Consider the following 20,996-nt stretch of genomic DNA (forward strand, 5'->3'; position numbering starts at 1 on the left):
TAGGCTGGGTGAGTGGGCAAATGCATGGCAGATGCAGTATAATGTGGATAAATGTGAGGTTATCCACTTTGGTGGCAAAAACAGGAAAGTAGACTTTTATCTGAATGGTGGCCGATTAGGAAAAGGGGAGATGCAACAAGACCTGGGTGTCATGGTACACCAGTCATTAAAAGTAGGCATGCAGGTGCAGCAGGCAGTGAAGAATGCGAATGGTATGTTAGCATTCATAGCTAAAGGATTTGAGTATAGGAGCAGGGAGGTTCTACTGCAGTTGTACAGGGTCTTGATGATGCCACACCTGGAGTATTGCGTACAGTTTTGGTCTCCTAATCTGAGGAAAGACATTCTTGCCATAGAGGGAGTACAGAGAAGGTTCACCAGACTGATTCCTGGGATGTCATGCTTTCATATGAAGAAAGACTGGATAGACTCGGCTTGTACTCACTAGAATTTAGAAGATTGAGGGGGGATCTTATAAAAACGTACAAAATTCTTAAGGGGTTGGACAGGCTAGATGCAGGAAGATTGTTCCCGGTGTTGGGGAAGTCCAGAACAAGGGGTCACAGTTTAAGGATAAGGGGGAAATCTTTTAGGACTGAGATGAGGAAAACATTTTTCACACAGAGAGTGGTGAATCTCTGGAATTCTCTGCCACAGAAGGTAGTTGAGGCCAGTTCATTGGCTATATTTAAGAGGGAGTTAGATGTGGCCCTTGTGGCTAAAGGGATCAGGGGGTATGGAGAGAAGGCAGGTACAGGATACTGAGTTGGATGATCAGCCATGATCATATTGAATGGCGGTGCAGGCTCGAAGGGCCGAATGGCCTACTCCTGCACCTATTTTCTATGTTTCTATGTTTCTATGAAACCTCTGCATTTCACCCTTTCTATTCTCCTCATGATTTTATACACCTCTATAAGAGCAGCCCTCAGCCAACTGCACTCCAAGGAAGAAAGTCTGAGACTGCCCAACCTCTCCCTATAGCTCAGGCCCTCGAGAACTGGCAACATCCTCGTAAATCCTCTGTGTGCTTTCTAGCTTAATGACATAATGAGTTATTGTATGTGTTCTGTGGGTGACAGCCACGTATTATGCTTTCCATAGCCTACAAGAATTTCAAGATACCAGGGAATCTAGGGATAAAAGCAGGACGAGTTCTAATTGAGTGAGAAATGTCCTCAGCTTTGCTACTATTGACCCCCAGCAATCTCAGATGCATATTTAAAAAGTGTAACTTTCTCACTTTATGATTTATCCATCCCGTTTCATTCTCTCTTCCACCTCGATCATGGTAGATTTGATGACATCGGTTGCAGCTTTCCTGGGGGCTGTTTCGGGTGGAGGCACGGGAACGTTGGTCACTGTAATAAGCTGCTTGGTCTCATCATGAATAATGCGGTGAGCAGCCAGTCGGTGCCGACTCTGGAACAATTTTACTGTTGGAGGAATAGGAAATAAATGATCATGAGTTTGAATAGAGATGATGAAACTACTGCAAAATTAAAGGCACTTTTAAAATGAAAACCTCTCTATGTAATTGGATAGTGAAATTAGAGAATGCAGCTTCTGGCACAACCCATGGTGTTGTTTTTTTCATGAACACAGTGAAGATAGTAAGATAGACTCAGCGGGACAGACAGCATCTCTGGAGAGAAGGAATGGGTGACGTTTCTGGTGGAGACCCTTCTTCAGACCGAGAGTCGGGGGAGAGGGAGACACAGAGATATGGAAGGGTAAGGCGTGACAACGAGAGATCAAAGGGGATGAAGATCGAGGAAAATGTAGAATAGATTGTTGTTAGCTGGGGGAAGGTGACAATGAGGCACATGGAGATAAAAGGTAATCAGGAGGAGAGTCAAACTAGTCTTGAACTTGGATGGGGCAGGGATGGAGATGGAAAGCAAGGGTTACTTGAAGTTAGAGAAGTCAATATTCATACCACTGGGGTGTAAGCTGCCCAAGCGAAATATGGGGTGCTGTTCCTCCAACTTGCGCTGGGCCTCACTCTGACAATGGAGTGAGGCCCAGGAACCTTTCATTCCAAAGAGGAAGAAAGGTTCTGGGGGGAGAATGAGGTGACCGTGGCTGACAAGGGAAGTCAAAGACAGCATAAAACTAAAAGAGAAGGCATATAACATTGCAAAAATTTGTGGTAAGATGGAGGATTGGGAAGCTTTTTCAAAACAACAAAAGGTAACTAAAAAGGCAATACGGGGAGAAAAGATGAAATATAAGCTATTAAGAAAGTAAGTTAGATAGAAAGAAGAAAGATAATATAAAAGAGGATAGCAAGAGTTTCTTCACTTATATAAAGAGTAGGAAAGAGGCAAGAGTGGACGTTGGGCCACTGGAGAATGATGCAGGAGAAGTGATAATGGGGAATATGGAAATGGCAGAGGAGTTGAATAACTTTTTTGCATCAGTCTTCACAGCAACATGCTTGAAATTCAAGAGAGTCAGGGGTGGAAGTTAGTGGAATGACTATCACTAAAGAGAAGGAAGATAAAAATGCTGGAGAAACTCAGCAGGTGACGCAGCATCTATGGAGCAAAGGAAAAGGTGACGTTACAGGTCGAGACCCTTCTTCAGACTCAAGACGAAACGTCACCTTTTCCTTCGCTCCGTGGATGCTGCTTCACCCGCTGAGTTTCCCCAGCATTTTTATCTACCTTTGATTTTTCCGGCATCTGCAGTTCCTTCTTAAACATCACGAAAGGGAAGGTGCTTGGGAAACTGAAAGATCTGAAAATGGATCAGTCATCTGGACCAATGGACTGCACCCCAGGGTTCTGAAAGAGGTGGTGGAGGCATTAGTTATGATCATAGAAGATCATAGATGAGGTACCACAGTCTAAGCGGAAGCTCAGAGGGGATAGAGCCTTTTCTGTTGCTGCTCCGGCACTTTGGAACACCTTGCCGTTGCACATCAGACAGGCCCCCTCACTGTCCATCTTCAAATCCTCCCTAAAAACTCATTTTTATTCTCTGGCTTTCGACACTGGCTGAGGCATTGCTCCTGTTCTTAGTGCTTTTAATGTCTTTTAATTTTTACTGTTTTTTAGTCCTTCGTTTTACGGTTTTTAATGGTTTGTAATAACTTTTTGTCCATGAGTTCTCATGTACAGCACTTTGTGGCAACTGCGGTTGTTTAAAGCGCTTTATAAATAAAGTTATTATTATTATTATTAAAATCAGGGATGATTCGAGATGATTGGAGAATTGCAAATATTACTGTGCTGTTCAAGAAGGCAGAGGAGTGGAGACTGTAGGCCGATTAGCCTGACTTCAGTGGTTGGTAACATTTTAAAGTCCATTATAAAAGACCAGGTTTCTGAGTATTTAGAAGCACACGATAAAACAGGCCAAAGTCAACATGGTTTTGTGAAAGGGAGATCTTGCCTGACGAACCTGCTGGAATTATTTGAGGAAGTAAATAGTAGGACAGACAAAGGTGAGTCAGTGGATGTGATTTACCTGGATTGTCAGAACGCCTTTGATAAGGTGTCACACGTGAGGCTGCTAAACAAGATGAGAGCCCATGGTATCAGAGAGAAAATACTAGCATGGATATCAGGTTTGCAGGATGGCGGAAGGCAGTGTGTGGCAATAAATGTTATTTTTCTGGATGCCTGCCAGTGACTAGTGGAGTTCCACAGGGGTTGGTGCTGGGGCCACTGTTCTTCACGATGTATATTAATGATTGGGACGAGGGAGCTGAAGGCTTTGTGGCCATGTTTGCAGATTATAGGAAGATAGGTAGAGGGGCAGGTAGTGTAGAGAAAACAGGGACTCTGCAGAAGGACTTGAACAGGTTCGGAGAGTGGACTGAGAAGTGGCAGATGGAATATAGTGTAGCAAAGTGTGGAGTCATGCATTTTGGTGGTAGGAATAAATGCGTAGATTATTTTATAATGGGGAGAGAATTCAAAAATCGGGAGGCAAAGGGACTTGGAAGTGCTGGTGCAGGATTCCCAAAATGTTTCTTTGCAAGTTGAAACGGTAGTAAGGAAGGCAAATGCACTACTAGCATTTATTTCGAGGGGGCAGGAATACAAAACAGAGATGTAATGCTGAGGCTTTATACGGCACTGATCAGGCCGCATTTGGAGTATTCTGAGCAGTTTTGGGCCCCATATCTGAGGAAAGATGTGCTGGTGGTGGAGAGGGTCCAGAGCAGATTTACGACAATGATCCCAGGCACTGGGCCTGTACTCGCTGGAGTTTAGAAGGATGAGGGAGGGGACCTAATTAAAACTTACCGATAGTCAAAGGCCTGCATAGAGTGAATGAGGAGAGGATGTTTCTACTAGTGGGAGAGTCTAGGACTAGAGGTTATAGTCTCAGAATAAAAGGACGTATGTTTAGAACGGAGATGAGAAGACATTTCTTTAGTCAGAGGATGGTGAATCTGTGGAATTCATTGCCACAAACGGCTGTGGAGGCCGTCAATGGATATTTTAAGATGGAAATTGGCAGATTCTTGATTGGTAACAGTGTCAGGGGTTATGAGGCGAAGGTAGGAGAATGGGGATGAAAGGGAAAGATAAATCAGCCATGATTGAATGGCGGAGTAGACTTGTTGGCCGAATGGCCTAATTCTGCTCCTATGGCTTATGAACTTACAGTGCCCTCCATAATGTTTGGGACAAAGACCCATCATTTATTTATTTGCCTCTGTACTCCACAATTTGAGATTTGTAATAGAAAAAAAATAACATGTGGTTAAAGTGCACATTGTCAGATTTTATAAAAGGATCTTTTTATACATTTTGGTTTCACCATGTAGATATTACAGCTGTGTTTATACATAGTTCCCCCATTTCAGGGCACCATAATGTTTGGGACACATGGCTTCACAGGCATTTGTAATTGCTCAGGTGTGTTTAAATGCCTCCTTAATGCAGGTACAAGAGAGCTCTCAGCACCTAGTCTTTCCTCCAGTCTTTCCATCACCGTTGGAAACTTTTATTGCTGTTTATCAACATGAGGACCAAAGTTGTGCCAATGAAAGACAAAGAAGCCATTATGTGACTGAGAAACAAGAATAAAACTGTTAGAGACATCAGCCAAACCTTAGGCTTACCAAAATCAACTGTTTGGAACATCATTAAGAAGAAAAAGAGCACTGGTGAGCTTACTAAATAATCGCAAACGGACTGGCAGGCCAAGGAAGACCTCCACAGCTGATGACAGAGGAATTCTCTCTATAATAAATTAAAATCCATAAACACCTGTCCGACAGATCAGAAACATTCAGGAGTCAGGTGTGGATTTGCCAATGACCACTGTCCGCAGAAGACTTCATGAACAGAAATACAGAGGCTACACTGCAAGATGCAAACCACTGGTTAGCTGCAAAAATAGGATGGCCAGGTTACAGTTTGCCAAGAAGTACTTAAAAGAGCAACCACAGTCCTGGAAAAAGGTCTTGTGGACAGATGAGACGAAGATTAACTTGTATCAGAGTGAAGGCAAGAGCAAAGTATGGAGGAGAGGAGGAACCGCCCAAGATCCAAAGCATACCACCTCATCTGTGAAACACGGTGGTGGGGGTGTTATGGCCTGGGCATGTATGGCTGCTGAAGGTACTGGCTCACTTATCTTCATTGATGATACAACTGCTGATGGTAGTAGCATAATTAATTCTGAAGTGTATATATACATCTTATCTGCTCAAATTCAAACAATTGCCTCAAAACTCTGGTTCATCCCAGTTTGGCAAAAGAATAAATCAGGGAAGGTAGTGCATCCGTGGATAACAAGGGAAATCAGGGATAGTATCTGGGAAATCAGGGAAAGGATGATGCGTACAAATTAGCCAGAAAAAGCAGCATACCGGAGGACTGGGAGAAATTCAGAGACCAGCAGAGGAGGACAAAGGGCTTAATTAGGAAAGGAAAAATAGATTATGAAAGAAAACTGGCAGGGAACATAAAACCTGACTGCAAAAGTTTTTATAGATATGTGAAAAGAAAGAGATTAGTTAAAACAAATGTAGGTCCCTTGCAGTCAGAAACAGGTGAGTTGATCATGGGGAACAAGGATATGGCGGACCAATTGAATAACTACTTTGGTTCCGTCTTCACTAAGGAAGACATAAATAATCTGCCGGAAATAGCAGGGGACCGCGGGTCAAAGGAGTTGGAGGAATTGAGTGAAATCCAGGTTAGCCGGGAAGTGGTGTTGGGTAAATTGAATGGATTAAAGGCCGATAAATCCCCAGGGCCAGATAGGCTGCATCCCAGAGTACTTAAGGTAGTAGCTCCAGAAATAGTGGATGCATTAGTAATAATCTTTCAAAACTCTTTAGATTCTGGAGTAGTTCCTGAGGATTGGCGGGTAGCAAACGTAACCCCACTTTTTAAGAAGGGAGGGAGAGAAAAAACGGGGAATTACAGACCAGTTAGTCTAACATCGGTAGTGGGGAAACTGCTAGAGTCAGTTATTAAAGATGGGATAGCAGCACATTTGGAAAGTGGTGAAATCATTGGACAAAGTCAGCATGGATTTACAAAAGGTAAATCATGTCTGACGAATCTTATAGAATTTTTCGAGGATGTAACTAGTAGCGTGGATAGGGGAGAACCAGTGGATGTGGTGTATCTGGACTTCCAGAAGGCTTTCAAAAAGGTCCCACATAAGAGATTAGTATACAAACTTAAAGCACACGGCATTGGGGGTTCAGTATTGATGTGGATAGAGAACTGGCTGGCAAACAGGAAGCAAAGAGTAGGAGTAAACGGGTCCTTTTCACAATGGCAGGCAGTGACTAGTGGGGTACCGCAAGGCTCAGTGCTGGGACCCCAGCTATTTACAATATATATTAATGATCTGGATGAGGGAATTGAAGGCAATATCTCCAAGTTTGCGGATGACACTAAGCTGGGGGGCAGTGTTAGCTGTGAGGAGGATGCTAGGAGACTGCAAGGTGACTTGGATAGGCTGGGTGAGTGGGCAAATGTTTGGCAGATGCAGTATAATGTGGATAAATGTGAGGTTATCCATTTTGGTGGCAAAAACAGGAAAGCAGACTATTATCTAAATGGTGGCCGACTAGGAAAAGGGGAGATGCAGCGAGACCTGGGTGTCATGGTACACCAGTCATTGAAAGTGGGCATGCAGGTGCAGCAGGCAGTGAAGAAAGCGAATGGAATGTTAGCTTTCATAGCAAAAGGATTTGAGTATAGGAGCAGGGAGGTTCTACTGCAGTTGTACAGGGTCTTGGTGAGACCACACCTGGAGTATTGCGTACAGTTTTGGTCTCCAAATCTGAGGAAGGACATTATTGCCATAGAGGGAGTGCAGAGAAGGTTCACCAGACTGATTCCTGGGATGTCAGGACTGTCTTATGAAGAAAGACTGGATAGACTTGGTTTATACTCTCTAGAATTTAGGAGATTGAGAGGGGATCTTATAGAAACGTACAAAATTCTTAAGGGGTTGGACAGGCTAGATGCAGGAAGGTTGCTCCCGATGTTGGGGAAGTCCAGGACAAGGGGTCACAGCTTAAGGATAAGGGGGAAATCATTTAAAACCGAGATGAGAAGAACTTTTTTCACACAGAGAGTGGTGAATCTCTGGAACTCTCTGCCACAGAGGGTAGTCGAGGCCAGTTCATTGGCTATATTTAAGAGGTGGCCCTTGTGGCTAAGGGGATCAGAGGGTATGGAGAGAAGGCAGGTACGGGATACTGAGTTGGATGATCAGCCATGATCATATTGAATGGCGGTGCAGGCTCGAAGGGCCGAATGGCCTACTCCTGCACCTAATTTCTATGTTTCTATGTTTCTATGTCTATGTTAAAACTCATTGGCCGGCGGTTCATTCTACAGCAAGACAATGATCCCAAACATACTGATAAAGCAACAAAGGAGTTTTTCAAAGCTAAAAAATTGTCAATTCTTGAGTGGCCAAGTCAATCGCCCGATCTGAACCCAATTGAGCATTCCTTGTATATGCTGAAGAGAAAACTGAAGGGGACTAGTCCCCAAAACAAGCATAAGCTGGTGGCAGGCTGTAATACAGGCCTGGCAGAGCATCACCAGAGAAGACACCCAGCAACTGGTGATGTCCATGAATCGCAGACTTCAAGCAGTCATTGCATGCAAAGGATATGCAACAAAATACTAAACATGGCTACTTTCATTTACATGACATTGCCGTGTCCCAAACATTATGGTGCCCTGAAACACTAAACACTGCTGTAATTTCTACATGGTGAAACCAAAATGTATAAAAGTGGCCTTTATTATAATCTAACAATGTGCACTTTAACCACATGTGATTTTTTTCTATTACAAATCTCAAATTGTGGAGTACAGAGGCAAATAAATAAATGACGGGTCTTTGTCCCAAACATTACAGAGGGCACTGTATATCATTGAATCCCTCCCGGTTTAGGAGGGTATTCCCTGGTCCACGCATCAATGTTCTTCCAACACTGAACCTTTCCTCGCTTGCCTTCAATGTCTCCTCATAGCCCAATATCCCTGCCCTGATGCACAGCGTCTTCTTTCCTCCTCTCTGTCCCAGCTTTGGCCAGTGTTTTATACTTTCGAGATTCAGCACGGAAACAAGCTGTGTGGCCCACCGATCACCACGTATACCAGCACTGTCCTACACACATTCTGGACAATTTACAATTTTTACCGAAGCCAATTAAAGTACAAACCTGAGTGTGGGAGGAAAACTGAGCACCCGGAGGAAACCCAAGAGGTCACAGGGAGAACGTGCAAACTCCGTACAGACAGCACCCGAGGTCAGGATCGTACCTGTGTCTCTGGCCCAACAGGGCAAGCAACTCTACCACACCGCTACTGTGCCGCCCCTGTTACAGGACTGCTCACCAGTAAAACAGCTAGTCAGGCAGCTGCCCAGTCTGGTGCCATGGGTGGGAACCAAGTTCCAAAATAATGGCGGAGATATTCCATTAAATTCATGAGAAACAGGTAGTACAATTTTCCATGCAATCGTAAAACTATCCTTCCCTTTCTTACTCCATGAATATTGAAGCAAATCTTTCTCACTGGCGTTGTACACATTTTTACATTTCTTACCTCTGTCCCTCGAGATCATTTTGTATGCTTCTGGAATAAGGAAACGATGGACCAATTCTGAAACAATCTCTTCTGACTGCAGCTCCGTCCGGCTAATAATAAAATGAACAGTGTCAGTGCACCAGAATTAAATCCCTACATCATTCTGCAACAAACTCAAATAGGAGCATTGAACGTCGTGTAGCCACTCTGCCATTCAATAGACAACAGACATTAGGTGCAGGAGTAGGCCATTCGGCCCTTCGAGCCAGCACTGCCATTCAATGTCATCATGGCTGATCATCCCCAATCAGTACCCCGTTCCTGCCTTCTTCCCATATCCCCTGACTCTGCTATCTTTAAGAGCCCTATCAAGCTCTCTCTTGAAAGTATCCAGAGAACCGGCCTCCACCACTCTCCGAGGCAGAGAATTCCACAGACTCACAACTCTGTGTGAAAAAGTGTTTCCTCATCTCCGTTCTAAATGCCTTACCCCTTACTCTTAACATAGAAACATAGAAAATAGGTGCAGGAGTAGGCCATTCGGCCCTTCGAGCCTGCACCGCCATTCAATATGATCATGGCTGATCATCCAACTCAGTATCCTGTACCTGCTTTCTCTCCATACCCCCTGATCCCTTTAGCCACAAGGGCCACATCTAACTCCCTCTTAAATATAGCCAATGAACTGGCCTCAACTACATTCTGTGGCAGAGAATTCCAGAGATTCACCACTATCTGTGTGAAAATTGTTTTTCTCATCTCAGTCCTAAAAGATTTCCCCTTTATCCTTAAACTGTGACCCCTTGTTCTGGACATCGGGAACAATCTTCCTGCATCTAGCCTGTCCAACCCTTTAAGAATTTTGTAAGTTTCTATAAGATCCCCCTCAACCTTCTAAATTCTAGCGAGTACAAGCTGAGTCTACCCAGTCTTTCTTCATATGAAAGTCCTGACATCCCAGGAATCAGTCTGGTGAACCTTCTCTGTACTCCCTCTATGGCAAGAATGTCCTTCCTCAGATTAGGAGACCAAAACTGTACGCAGTATTCCAGGTGTGGTCTCACCAAGACCTTGTACAGCTGCAGTAGAACCTCCCTGCTCCTATACTTAAACTGTGGGCCCTGGTTCTGGACTCCCCCAACATCGGGAACATGTTTCCTGCCTTTAGCGTGTCCAAATCCTCAATAATCTTATGTTTCAATAAGATCCCTTCTCATCCTTCTAAATTCCAGAGTATACAAGCCCAGCCGCTCCATTCTTTCAGCATATAACAGTCCCGCCATCCCGGGAATTAACCTTGTAAACCTACGCTGCACTCCCTCAATAGCAAGAATGTCCTTCCTCATATTTGAAGACCAAAACTGCACACAATACTCCAGGCGTGGTCTCGCTAGGGCCCTGTACAACTGCAGAAGGACCTCTTTGCTCCTATACTCAACTTATCTTGTTATGAAGGCCAACATGCCATTCGCTTTCTTCAACTGCCTGCTGTACCTGCATGCTTACTTTCATTGACTGATGAACAAGGACCCCCAGATCCCGTTGTACTTCCAGTTTTCCCAACTTGACACCATTTAGATAATAATCTGCCTTCCTGTTTGGCTAGCAAAGTGGATAACCTCACATTTATCTGCATTAAACTTCATCTGCCATGCATCTGCCCATTCACCAAACCTGTCCTGCATTCTCATAGCATCCTCCTCACAGTTCACACTGCCACCCAGCTTTGTGTCATCTGCAAATTTGTTAATGTTACTTTGAATCCCTTCATCTAAAGCATTGATATATATTGTAAATAGCTACAGTACCAGCACCGAGCCTTGGGGTACCCCACTAGTCACTGCCTGCCATTCTGAAAGGGACCCGTTAATCCCTACTCTTTATTTCCTGTCTGCCAACCAACTTTCTATCCATGTCAGCACTCTACCCCCAATACCATGTGCCTTAATTTTGCCCACTAATCTCCTATGTGGGACCTTATCAAATGCTTTCTGAAAGTCCAGGTACACTACATCCACTGGCTCTCCCATGTCCATTTTCCAAGTTACATCCTCAAAAAATTCCAGAAGATTAGTCAATTTCCCCTTCATAAATCCATGCTGACTTGGACCGATCCTGTTACTGCTATCCAAATGTGCCGCTATTTCATCTTTTATGATTGACTCCAGCATCTTCCCCACCACCGATGTCAGGCTAACTGGTCTATAATTCCCTGTTTTCTCTCTCCCGCCTTTCTTCAAAAGGTTATCGATTAATTTCAACACCGCCTTTCATGGTGGTACCTATTTCCACAAACCACAAAAATCTATTTACATTATTAAATATGCGTTTTGACTCTGCATCCATCGCTCAAAGATTGCAAAACCTGTAGGTGCAAAAACTTCTCATCTTTGTGAAATTTCAACCCCTATATCCAGTTTAAAACTTTGAATTCTCCAGTCAGTAGGAAAAAGCTTATCAGAATCTAGTCGGTTAAACAAATGAGGAATTTTTTCTCTCAAGATGGGCTGAAGGGCCTGTTTCCATACTTTATCTTTCAATTCAATCAAAACGTATTGACAAAAATCAACTGTGTATTATGTTACATCCAGTAATTTAGCTTTTTTATAAATTGAGCACAAATAGATCTCATTTGATTCCATGCTGCATCCCTAAAACTAAAAAACTAATTACTAAAATATACCTTAAATAATAACGTGTAAAGTATGTAACGACAATGTAGATACAAGGGTATAAGTCTTGATCATAGAATGATACAGCGTGGAAACAGGCCATTCGGCCCAATTTGCCCACACCGGCCAACATGTCCCAGTAACACTAATCCCACCTGCCCGCATTTGGTCCATATCTCTCCAAACCTGTTCTATCCATGTACCTGTCTGTTTCTTAAACGTTAAGATAGTCCCAGCCTCAACTACCTCCACTGGCAGCTTGTTCCACACACCAACCACCCTTTGTGTGAAAAGGTTACCTCTCAGATTCCTATTAAATCTTTTTCCCTTCACCTTAAACGTATGTCCTCTGATTAAATCCAAGTAACTCTGGTTAAACCTATGTCCTCTGAATATAAAAGGAAGAAAAGACCAATAATTTTCTAGCTCAGCACCCAGCTTTGTTTTTTCAGTCAGATTAATGAACTTCCTACAAAATCAATTTTAAATACACAGAAGTAAATAATTATTAGGTGCATACTTCTCCTCAGAAGCGTAGGCGGCGTCATTGATTTCGTCGGCCAGTTTGCGGATCTCTTGGCGTGCCTGCTCTTCTGCTGTGTTCCGCATGGATTTCAACACAACGTCCTCCAAGTAAGAGTCCACTGTGGTCTGGTGCACTTTAATCACCTGCCCCAGAGAGAAGGGGGAATGTCAAGTGAGTAAGTAAGTAAGCGAGAGAGCAAAAGGTGATGGCAGCAATTTTCTTGCTTTACCCACTGAGATTCTCAGCACCAAGTAACTTAATTGAAATGAAAATCACAAGGAAAACAGCAAGTGCTGGAAGTCTGAAATAAAAACAAAACATGCTGGAAATGCTCAGGAGGTCAGGCGGCATCTGTGGAAAGAGGCACAGATTTAACAGTGCAGGTTGAAGGCCCTTCACGACAACTTAAACTGCAGGGTTGTTAATAATTATCTAATAAACACTAATGTCACTTCAAGACACACTTACCCAATACCCAATCCAGTTGTCTCTATCAATCCTCTTGGCAACAAACAGAATCGCAGGTCTGATGTGTGCAATGACCAGGGATTTCTTAAATTACATTACGGGACTACAATGAAAATGTGTTGAGTCAATATTCTGTCATACACTTGGAAACAAAATAATTAACTTGGAATAAGCCAAGTCCAAAATCCATCATTCCAATCCTGAAGTCTCAACCCGAAACATCACCCATTCCTTCTCTCCAGAGATGCTGTCTGTCCCGCTGAGTTACTCCAGCATTTTGTGTCTATTCCAAACCTGATATATCTTATCAATAACTAGCATTAGTCCTTCAGTCCAAAATTGACATTTTACCAGTAACAAGCAAAGTTTTTGGCATTGTTCACAGTGAATTTAAAAATAGATCAAATTTTGCTTGCTTAGATAATCCTGTTGCCTGCTGCATAATTTGGACTTGTTCATTTATATTTAAAGAGTTTTCTTGAATGTATTGGAAACAAGAGCAAGGGAGCATTGGTAACATTCAGGCTATTCCCTTAACCAAAGCAATCTATGGAATGTGAAACAAATGAAATGATTAAATTGGGTAAATTCCATGTGGTTATATACAGCAAGAGAAATGAAGATGGAAGAGAGAATAAAAATGCTGACATTATTTCAATTGGAGGTCAAAAGGTAAAAATTCAATTGTTCCTAAAACCAATTTGCACCCCTAAGGAATAAATGGATGATTTAAGAGCAGGAACGCTGGGCCTGAGGAAAAGTGCACAAGAGTTGGTAAATCTCCGGGCTTCCACTGACCCAGTAACAAAGGCAGGAGGAACATGAAGGGTCAAGCTACGAATGGATCAGACCAACATCACTGCCCAGGGCCATGCAGGTCGATCGGCGAGCACCGTGACACTCTTGCGTATCTGATACGCTTGGGACTTTGGTGCTGCTTCTTCAGATTTCCCACCCCATTGATTGCTTTAGTTTAGATTAGAGTTTAAAGAGACACAGTGTAGAAACAGGCCCGTTGGCCCACCGAGTCCATGCCAACTGAGTCCATGCTATCCTATACACAAGGGACAATTTACAGAAGCCAATTGACCTACAAACCTGCACGTCTTTGAGATGTGGCAGGAAACCAGAGTACCAGGAGGAAACCCACGCCGTCACAGGGAGAACGTGCAAAATCTGTACAAACAGTACCCATTGTCAGGATCGATCACTGATGTTGTAAGGTAGCACCTCTACCACTGTGCCACCCTATTTGACTGCTGCAGTTACAGTGACTGTGAATGGGGTGAGGAGAGAGTGAGGTGTCCCTGATGGTCCACACCATCTGAATTCAAATGGAAAACCGAGATCATGGGCACCTTTGTTCTCCAGCACTGTCGTGGAGCAGTGGATGGTTTGGGAGAGGGGAGAGTGATATTTGGTCCTGGACAGAATATGTTTTCCAACATTTTCCACCACCAGAATGGCACAGTGGTGCAGTGGTAGAGTTGCTGCCTCACAGCGCCAGAAACACGGGTTCTATCCTGACTACAGGTGCTGTATGTATGGAGTTTGTACGTCTCCCGTGGCCACGTGGCTTTTCTCCGGGTGCTCTGGTTTCCTCCCACATTCCAAAAACATACAGGTTTGTAGGGTTCATTTTTTTTTGTAAAATTGTAAACTGACCCTAGTGTGTAGAATAGTGTTAGTGTACAAGGTGATTGATGGTTGATGCAGACTCGGTGGGACACGGTAACTCTAAAATCTAAAGAAACCTAATTTTCATGGGCCAGTTGAGAACATTTAGTCATTGAATGGACTTTACTCAGGCAGTGCACCAGCTTTCCAAAGTTACAACGTCAATGCATGAATCTACATCTGGTTTTGGATGTTCTGATGCATCAGCTGAATCCAGTCGGAAGTGACTGGTGGTGTCAATAGGAGGGGGAATGAAAGGGTAATACCGAGAGGCATGGTGGCGCAGCGACAGAGTTGCTGCCTAACAGCGCCAGAGACCCCGGTTCGATCCTGACTACGGATGCTGTCTGTACAGAGTTTGTACATTCTCCCCTGTGGGTTCTCTCCAAGATATTCGTTTGCCTCCCACACTCATACAGGTTTGTAGGTTAATTGGTTTAGTATAAATGTAAATTGTCCATAGTGTCCGTAAGATAGTGTTAATGTGCGGGGATTGCTGGTCAGTGCGGATTCGATGGGCTGAAAGGCCTGTTTCCGCGCTGTATATCTAAACGAAAACTAAACTAGTCCTCAGGCACTTTGTTGAATTTGGAAGCAACTAGAATGTAATTTTCACCTGACGATCACTGAATGTTTATATTGAGGCTGTAATTACCCATGGATTAGTTACACTTGTAAATACCGAAAAAGAAAATCAGAGAATATTTAATTATATGATCATTATTTCATTACGACTGGAGTTTTGAATGTAAATATTATAATTCTCAACAATACTTACAACTAATTACAATAAGAGGCTGCGTTCTTCCCATCTTTTTGTAAAATTAAAAACAAGTTAGTTCAATTTCAAAGCACTAATTATCATCTTTGTTTTGTTGACTGTAATTAGAAAGTCTACAAAATTATTTATATAGTGCCTTTCAGGCGGGAAATAGTTCTGTGCAACATTCATGGCATTGGAATTAAATTGCAGAAATGTCAAATCAAGGAAAGTGAAACAATGAGGAACAAATTGCAGGTTCAAAGAGAAATATATTTGGGGTTTTGTTTGTGGGTAGTGAAAACAAGTGTAGCTTTTGAGGATAAAAGCTGGAACACTGGATTTAACTGCTTGGCCTCCCACCCACCAGTAGCGGAGATGAAGAGATAGTCACGCAACATGGAAAAGGGCTCTTCGGCCCAACTCATCCATGCCAACCACGATGCTCCATCTGAGCTAGTCCCATTTGGCCCATATTCATCTAAACCTTTCCTATCCACGTACCTGTCCAAGTGTCTTTTAAATCGTGTTAGAGTACATGCTTCAACTACCTCCTCTGGCAGCTCATTGTGGAAAAAGCTTCCCCTCAGATTCCTATTAAATCTTAGCCTGCTTGCCGTAAACCTACCCTGGTTCCCCTACCCTGGGAAATAGCCTCTGTACATTTACCCTGTAGACAAGAGAAAGGGATTGTTTGAAGTGGACAGTGTCGGTGGTTGGAGAAGTAGTCTGAAATAGGAAGAGATAAGGATGTGAACAAGTTTAAACAAGAGGTGTGATTTTTTTTTTTAACATTGAGGTGCAGTGGTCTTGGAAGTCACTGGTCTATATTGAAGGTCTATATTGTACACAGCTCCACTGCTTCCAGCAATGTTTATGCAGAGTGGCCTTTGACCTGGGCATGCGCAGTCGGAATACCGAACTCACTAATTCCGACAGTCGTAGAGTCATATCGCATAGAAACAAGCCCTTCAAGCCCAACTTACCCACACCGACCGACATGTCCCATCTACACTAGTCTATGTTTGGTATATCTCCCTCTAAACCTGTCGTAACCATGTTGTCGTTGTAGAGCCATGTAGCCATGTAGAGTTGTGAATCTGTGGAATTCTCTGCCACAGAAGGCCGTTGGAGGCCAATTCACTGGATGTTTTCAAGAGAGAGTTAGACATAGTTCATAGGGCTAACAATAACATGATCATATTAAATGGCGGTGCTGGCTCGTAGGGCCGAATGGCCTACTATTTTCCACCCTATTTTCTATGTTCTATGTTTCTAGTCAATTAGAATCTACCCTAACCCGGCACTTTGAGCAGGGAGAGTCACTCTGCTGAAGTTCAGATCCAAGGCTTCCCTAACATAGACACGAAAAGCTGGAGTAACTCCGTGGATCAGCCAGCATCTCTGGAGAAAAGGAATAGGTGATGTTTCGGGTCGAGACCCATCTTCGGTCACTTTTCTTCAGAGATGCTGCCTGACCTGCTGATTTAACCCAGCTTTTTGTATCTATCTTGTTTTTTTATTAACGTATGGCATCTCTGTGTGGTATCTCAGCTGCACGGAGGCGGAGAGGAGAGCTCTTCAGCGCGTCGTCCACAGAGCGCAGAGGATCATTGGGACACAGCTACCAGCCTTGGAGGGCATCTACCACACATGGTGCCTCAGGAAGGCCGTCAGCATCCACAAAGAGTCCTCACACCCGCGTAATGGACTGTTCGAACTACTTCCCTCCGGCAGACGTTCCAAGACCTTCTACGCCCGAACGTCCAGACTCAGGAACAGCTTCATTCCCAGAGCTATAGCGGCTCTGAACCGGCCCTGCTGAGTGCCCCCCATCCCCCCTGGACTGTCTCCCTCGGATGGTCACGTCGTACAGACACATCTGCACTTTAGTCTGTTGAACTGTTTTGACTGTTTTACTGTTCTTTCTACAATCCCTGTTCTCGGGGTATCTAAATCCAAATTTTATTAGTTATTTATGTTATGACATCGGATGGAAGCTGCACACCCAAATCTCGTTGCGCTTATGTGCAATGACAATAAAATATATTATTATTATTATTATTATTATTAAACAGCATCTGCAGTTCCTTCCTAAACATATCCAAAGCTTCGCTGATGGATGATCCCGCACCCTATAGGAAGGTCAAGTATGGTCTTTGTAAGGCTAATAACGATGGCAAGGGAGAATTCCAGCACAAGCTAGAGGCTCAATTGAAGCCAGCGGGCACCAAGCGACCCTGGCAGAGCCCGAATACCAGCATGAATAGTGAGCCAAAATCAACAACTATATGCAACAAGATCTGGAGAACATTCAGGCTTGTTCGATTGATCAGTGGGAAGAAACATTTGAGCCGTAGAACTAATTGATGATCGTCCAAAAGAGAGAGTTCCACCAGCTGCCCTCCTCCATTCAGTGGCATGGCTGTTGCTACTCCATACCATCAGCAGCTGGAGGTGACCACTGCTGAACAGATACACAGCTGGGCCCAGTCACAAATACTGCGGTTACAAACCCGGTCATAGGTTCGCTTCTCTGCTATGAATGATTCAACTCCTGCTACCCCAAAGTCGTTCCAGCCTTTGAGGCAAGTCCCACTGTGTAATGACTACACCTCCAATAGTACTCAAAGCAGGCTACAATCCAGCTAAAGCATCCTGCAAACTTGGCACCCAATCCACCAATCCATCACCAATGCACCATGGCTGCAATGTGTACCAACTGCAAAGTGCTGAGCAAGGCCATGCCATGCCAACAGGGCAGCACAGTGGCACAGTGGTAGAGCACCAGAGATCCAGATTCCAACAACTACGGGTGATTGTCTGTGCCGAGTTGTAGGTTCTACCCGTGACCTGCGTGGGATTTCTCCAGGATCCCCAGTTTTCTCCCACACTCCAAAGACGTAGGTTTGTAGGCTAATTGTCTTGGTATAAAATGTTTGTAAGCTAATTGGCTTGGTATAAAATGTAAACATTTCCCTAGTGTGTGTGGGGTAGTGTTATTGTATGGGGATCGCTGGTCAGTGTGGATTCGATTTTCCACGTTGTATCTCGAAACCAAACAGCACTCCCAAAGCCAAGAGTTCTACCATCAAGAAGGACAATGACAGCAGGTGCATGTTGCCCTCTAAAGGGCCTGTCCCACCAGCATGCGATTGCATGCGTCTAGCGCGACCAAACGTGGTCGCTTGAGGCGTACGGCCTCGCGGGGCCGATTCCACTTAGAACCGCGGAGGCGTATGGAGTTGTGCGGGGCTGGTCCCGACATCATACTTACCAATCAGCTGGGCAGGAGGCGGGCCGACTGAATTTGGACGTCGCACGTCATCGGGCGGTGACGTCATCGCACCACGCGCTAGGCATACGCCATCAAGATGCTGCGTACGACGTCAAGACGCTGCGTACGCCGTCAAGGCGCTGCGTACTCCCTCAATGTGCCTGTGGGCCGACAGTCCGTTGGCGTGCAGAATTTTCGCACAGTGCAGGATTTTCGGAGCCCCGCGCGATGTCGGGACCAGCCCCGCACAACTCCCCGCGCCTCCGCGGTTTGAAGTGGGACCGGCCCCGCCCGGCCGTACGCCTCAAGCGACCACGTTTGGTCGCGCTAGACGCATGCAATCGCTTGCTGGTGGGACAGGCCCTTAAGCTGCACACCAACCTGACTTTGAAACACATTGTTACCCCTTACTCGTTGCTGGGTCTAACCATTAGAACTTGATTTTCCTTACCAAAGGTGCAGGTACCTACAGAAGTGGCAAACTATTACCTTGTCAAGAACAATTAATGATGAGCAATTGCTACTGGACATCCACAGCCTGTAACACGCAATAGAACAAAACACAGTAACGTTGATGTATTATATTTTTAAAACTTATTTGGGCAAATCCTCCAAAATTATGGAAGAAATTGGATAAGGACATGGATATTTTAAAAGACAGATTTTCTGGCTGCAACGGAAAACCCCCCCCAATCCACAGAAAGAATCAATCTCAAGTTTCAAACCCGTCTGGCCTGTGGACTTGGACATCACACAATGGTGTGAACAGGAAAGGCTGAGATGGAGATAACGAGATTCTCTTGGATACACAAAGGAAGGAACCAAGCCTCAGCAGACGCTGGTAAACAGGCCAGCAGAAGCACAATCACCATCGGGGATGATAACGATCAGGCTGAGGGATCATGACATCAGCAAACCCCTTATCATCGGAAGCCTATTGTTCATGCCAGATCGAAACTGGGAAACATCAAAAGAACCCCTTCTATCCAGAGGACCACCTGGGGGTTTCAAAGGAAGCTCAGGTATAAAAGCCGAAGTCAAGCCAGAACTCTCTCTCTCTTCCTGCTCTTCCTGCTCTGCTGGACAGCTCGTGGGCCTGCATCGACTTAGCTGTGAGTATCCTGGTGACCTGGTGAACTTCCCGAAATAGGATAGAGGTTGAGAAAGGGGAGTAAAATTGTTAAAGTAAGTTTTACGACGTGCCCGATAGTTTTCCGTCCATAGTCTTAGTTTAAAGCATAAGTTTAGCCACGTATTATGTAGTGTTGGTGAGATTCGATTTCTCATTGTTTAATAAAGCCTGTAAATTTAGACTTGCTTTGAGTCCATCTTGGTTTCTGTTTTCTCTCATCGGCACACTCTGGTCAATTCAACCTTTTTATCATATCCCACCATAATTCCGAGGTCTAGAACCTAGGGGAATCCCTTTTGTGGAGTAAAGGGAAACGCAAAACCCCTACAGAATGGCGACCGCGGCAGGACCTCGGTGGATTGGGATATGTGATTTGCCAGAGGGGGTGAGAGAACGTAGCAAGATGGAGGAGAGAATCTCCTCTTATCTGTTTAAAAAGATCAATCTCACCATGGGTGATAGCACTGTTGAGAGCAGAGCAGCCTGCAGAAGCTGCAGCTCAATGGACGGAAAGCAAAGCGTATAATAAAGGGCAGGAAAAGGCAGTTTGGCTAGCGTGCCTATCACAGCAGGTAGCAAAAATGCAGAGACAGGTAGATAGACTGGAAGAGCAACTGAGAGAAGCTAGGGCCAGCGCTGAAGAAAGCGCTAGAGAAGGGGAAGGGCTATCTGAGGAATGCAGTGAAGCCAGGCAGTGTATCTTGCAGGCGAGGGAGTCCCACAGAAATGCCCAGGAATTCCTCCAATGCCAGGTGGTAGAGGCAAAGGAGAGGGAACGGAACGCCCAGGAACTCCTGGCTCAGAGTACACACAAGTGCAGGGAGCTGGAGGGAAAGTTCCAGGATATACAAGCAGCATACAGGGTGGCCCGTAGCGAGCTAGGCGATAGTGATCACGGGCCTTGCCAGGCGAGGATAGCGCAGCTGGAGGAGACTCTGTCCAAGACTAGGGGACTGGTTCACCTGGTAGGACCAGGGGGGTCCCCCGGGGACAGAGGGCTTCCCTCAGCAGATGATTCCCCAGGGGCAAAGGGGAATAGACCGCCTCCTGAGGCGCCGGGGATAGGTCCGGGTCGGCAGGTGGGGTTCGGGTTGTCCGGGGAGGGACAGGCCCAAGGAGGGGCGGGAGAGCACCCTCAGTTAGCAGCTTCCGCGCCATGTGTAGCACACCACAAGGTGGTGGGGTTACCGATCATGGTGGGAGAGCTGGGGGTAAAGGGGCAACAGCCCCGAGTAGGGCAGATGTGCCCGGTACGGCAAAGGAAATATGGTCCCCCGGTAGGGCAGGCAAATAGGGGGCCCATAGAGAGTGATATCATCATTCCCCATGGGGCATATGTGCTGAGGGGGATGGTGGCTCAGGTTCCCAAGTTAACCAGGGCGGGAAACCCGTCATTGCATTTTATGGAGGTGCAGCAGGCAGCCGACATAAACGATTGCGATGAGG

At 45.0% G+C, this 20,996-nt stretch overlaps 1 protein-coding gene across 1 annotated transcript in view; it reads right to left on the minus strand.

Moving 5' to 3' along the window:
• Positions 1 to 20,996, minus strand: part of cfap91 (cilia and flagella associated protein 91) — an 81,354-nt gene that overhangs the window by 8,271 nt on the left and 52,087 nt on the right. The window contains exons 15-17 of the mRNA XM_033033415.1: positions 12,231 to 12,379; positions 9,057 to 9,148; positions 1,244 to 1,436 (exon numbers count right to left, since the gene is read on the minus strand). Of these exons, the coding sequence (XP_032889306.1) occupies positions 1,252 to 1,436; positions 9,057 to 9,148; positions 12,231 to 12,379 (426 nt within the window). The 3' untranslated portion in view covers positions 1,244 to 1,251. The remainder of the gene's footprint in view (positions 1 to 1,243; positions 1,437 to 9,056; positions 9,149 to 12,230; positions 12,380 to 20,996) is intronic.

Source organism: Amblyraja radiata, chromosome 14 (genome assembly GCF_010909765.2).
Source record: "Amblyraja radiata isolate CabotCenter1 chromosome 14, sAmbRad1.1.pri, whole genome shotgun sequence".
NCBI classification, from domain to species: Eukaryota; Metazoa; Chordata; class Chondrichthyes; order Rajiformes; family Rajidae; genus Amblyraja; species Amblyraja radiata.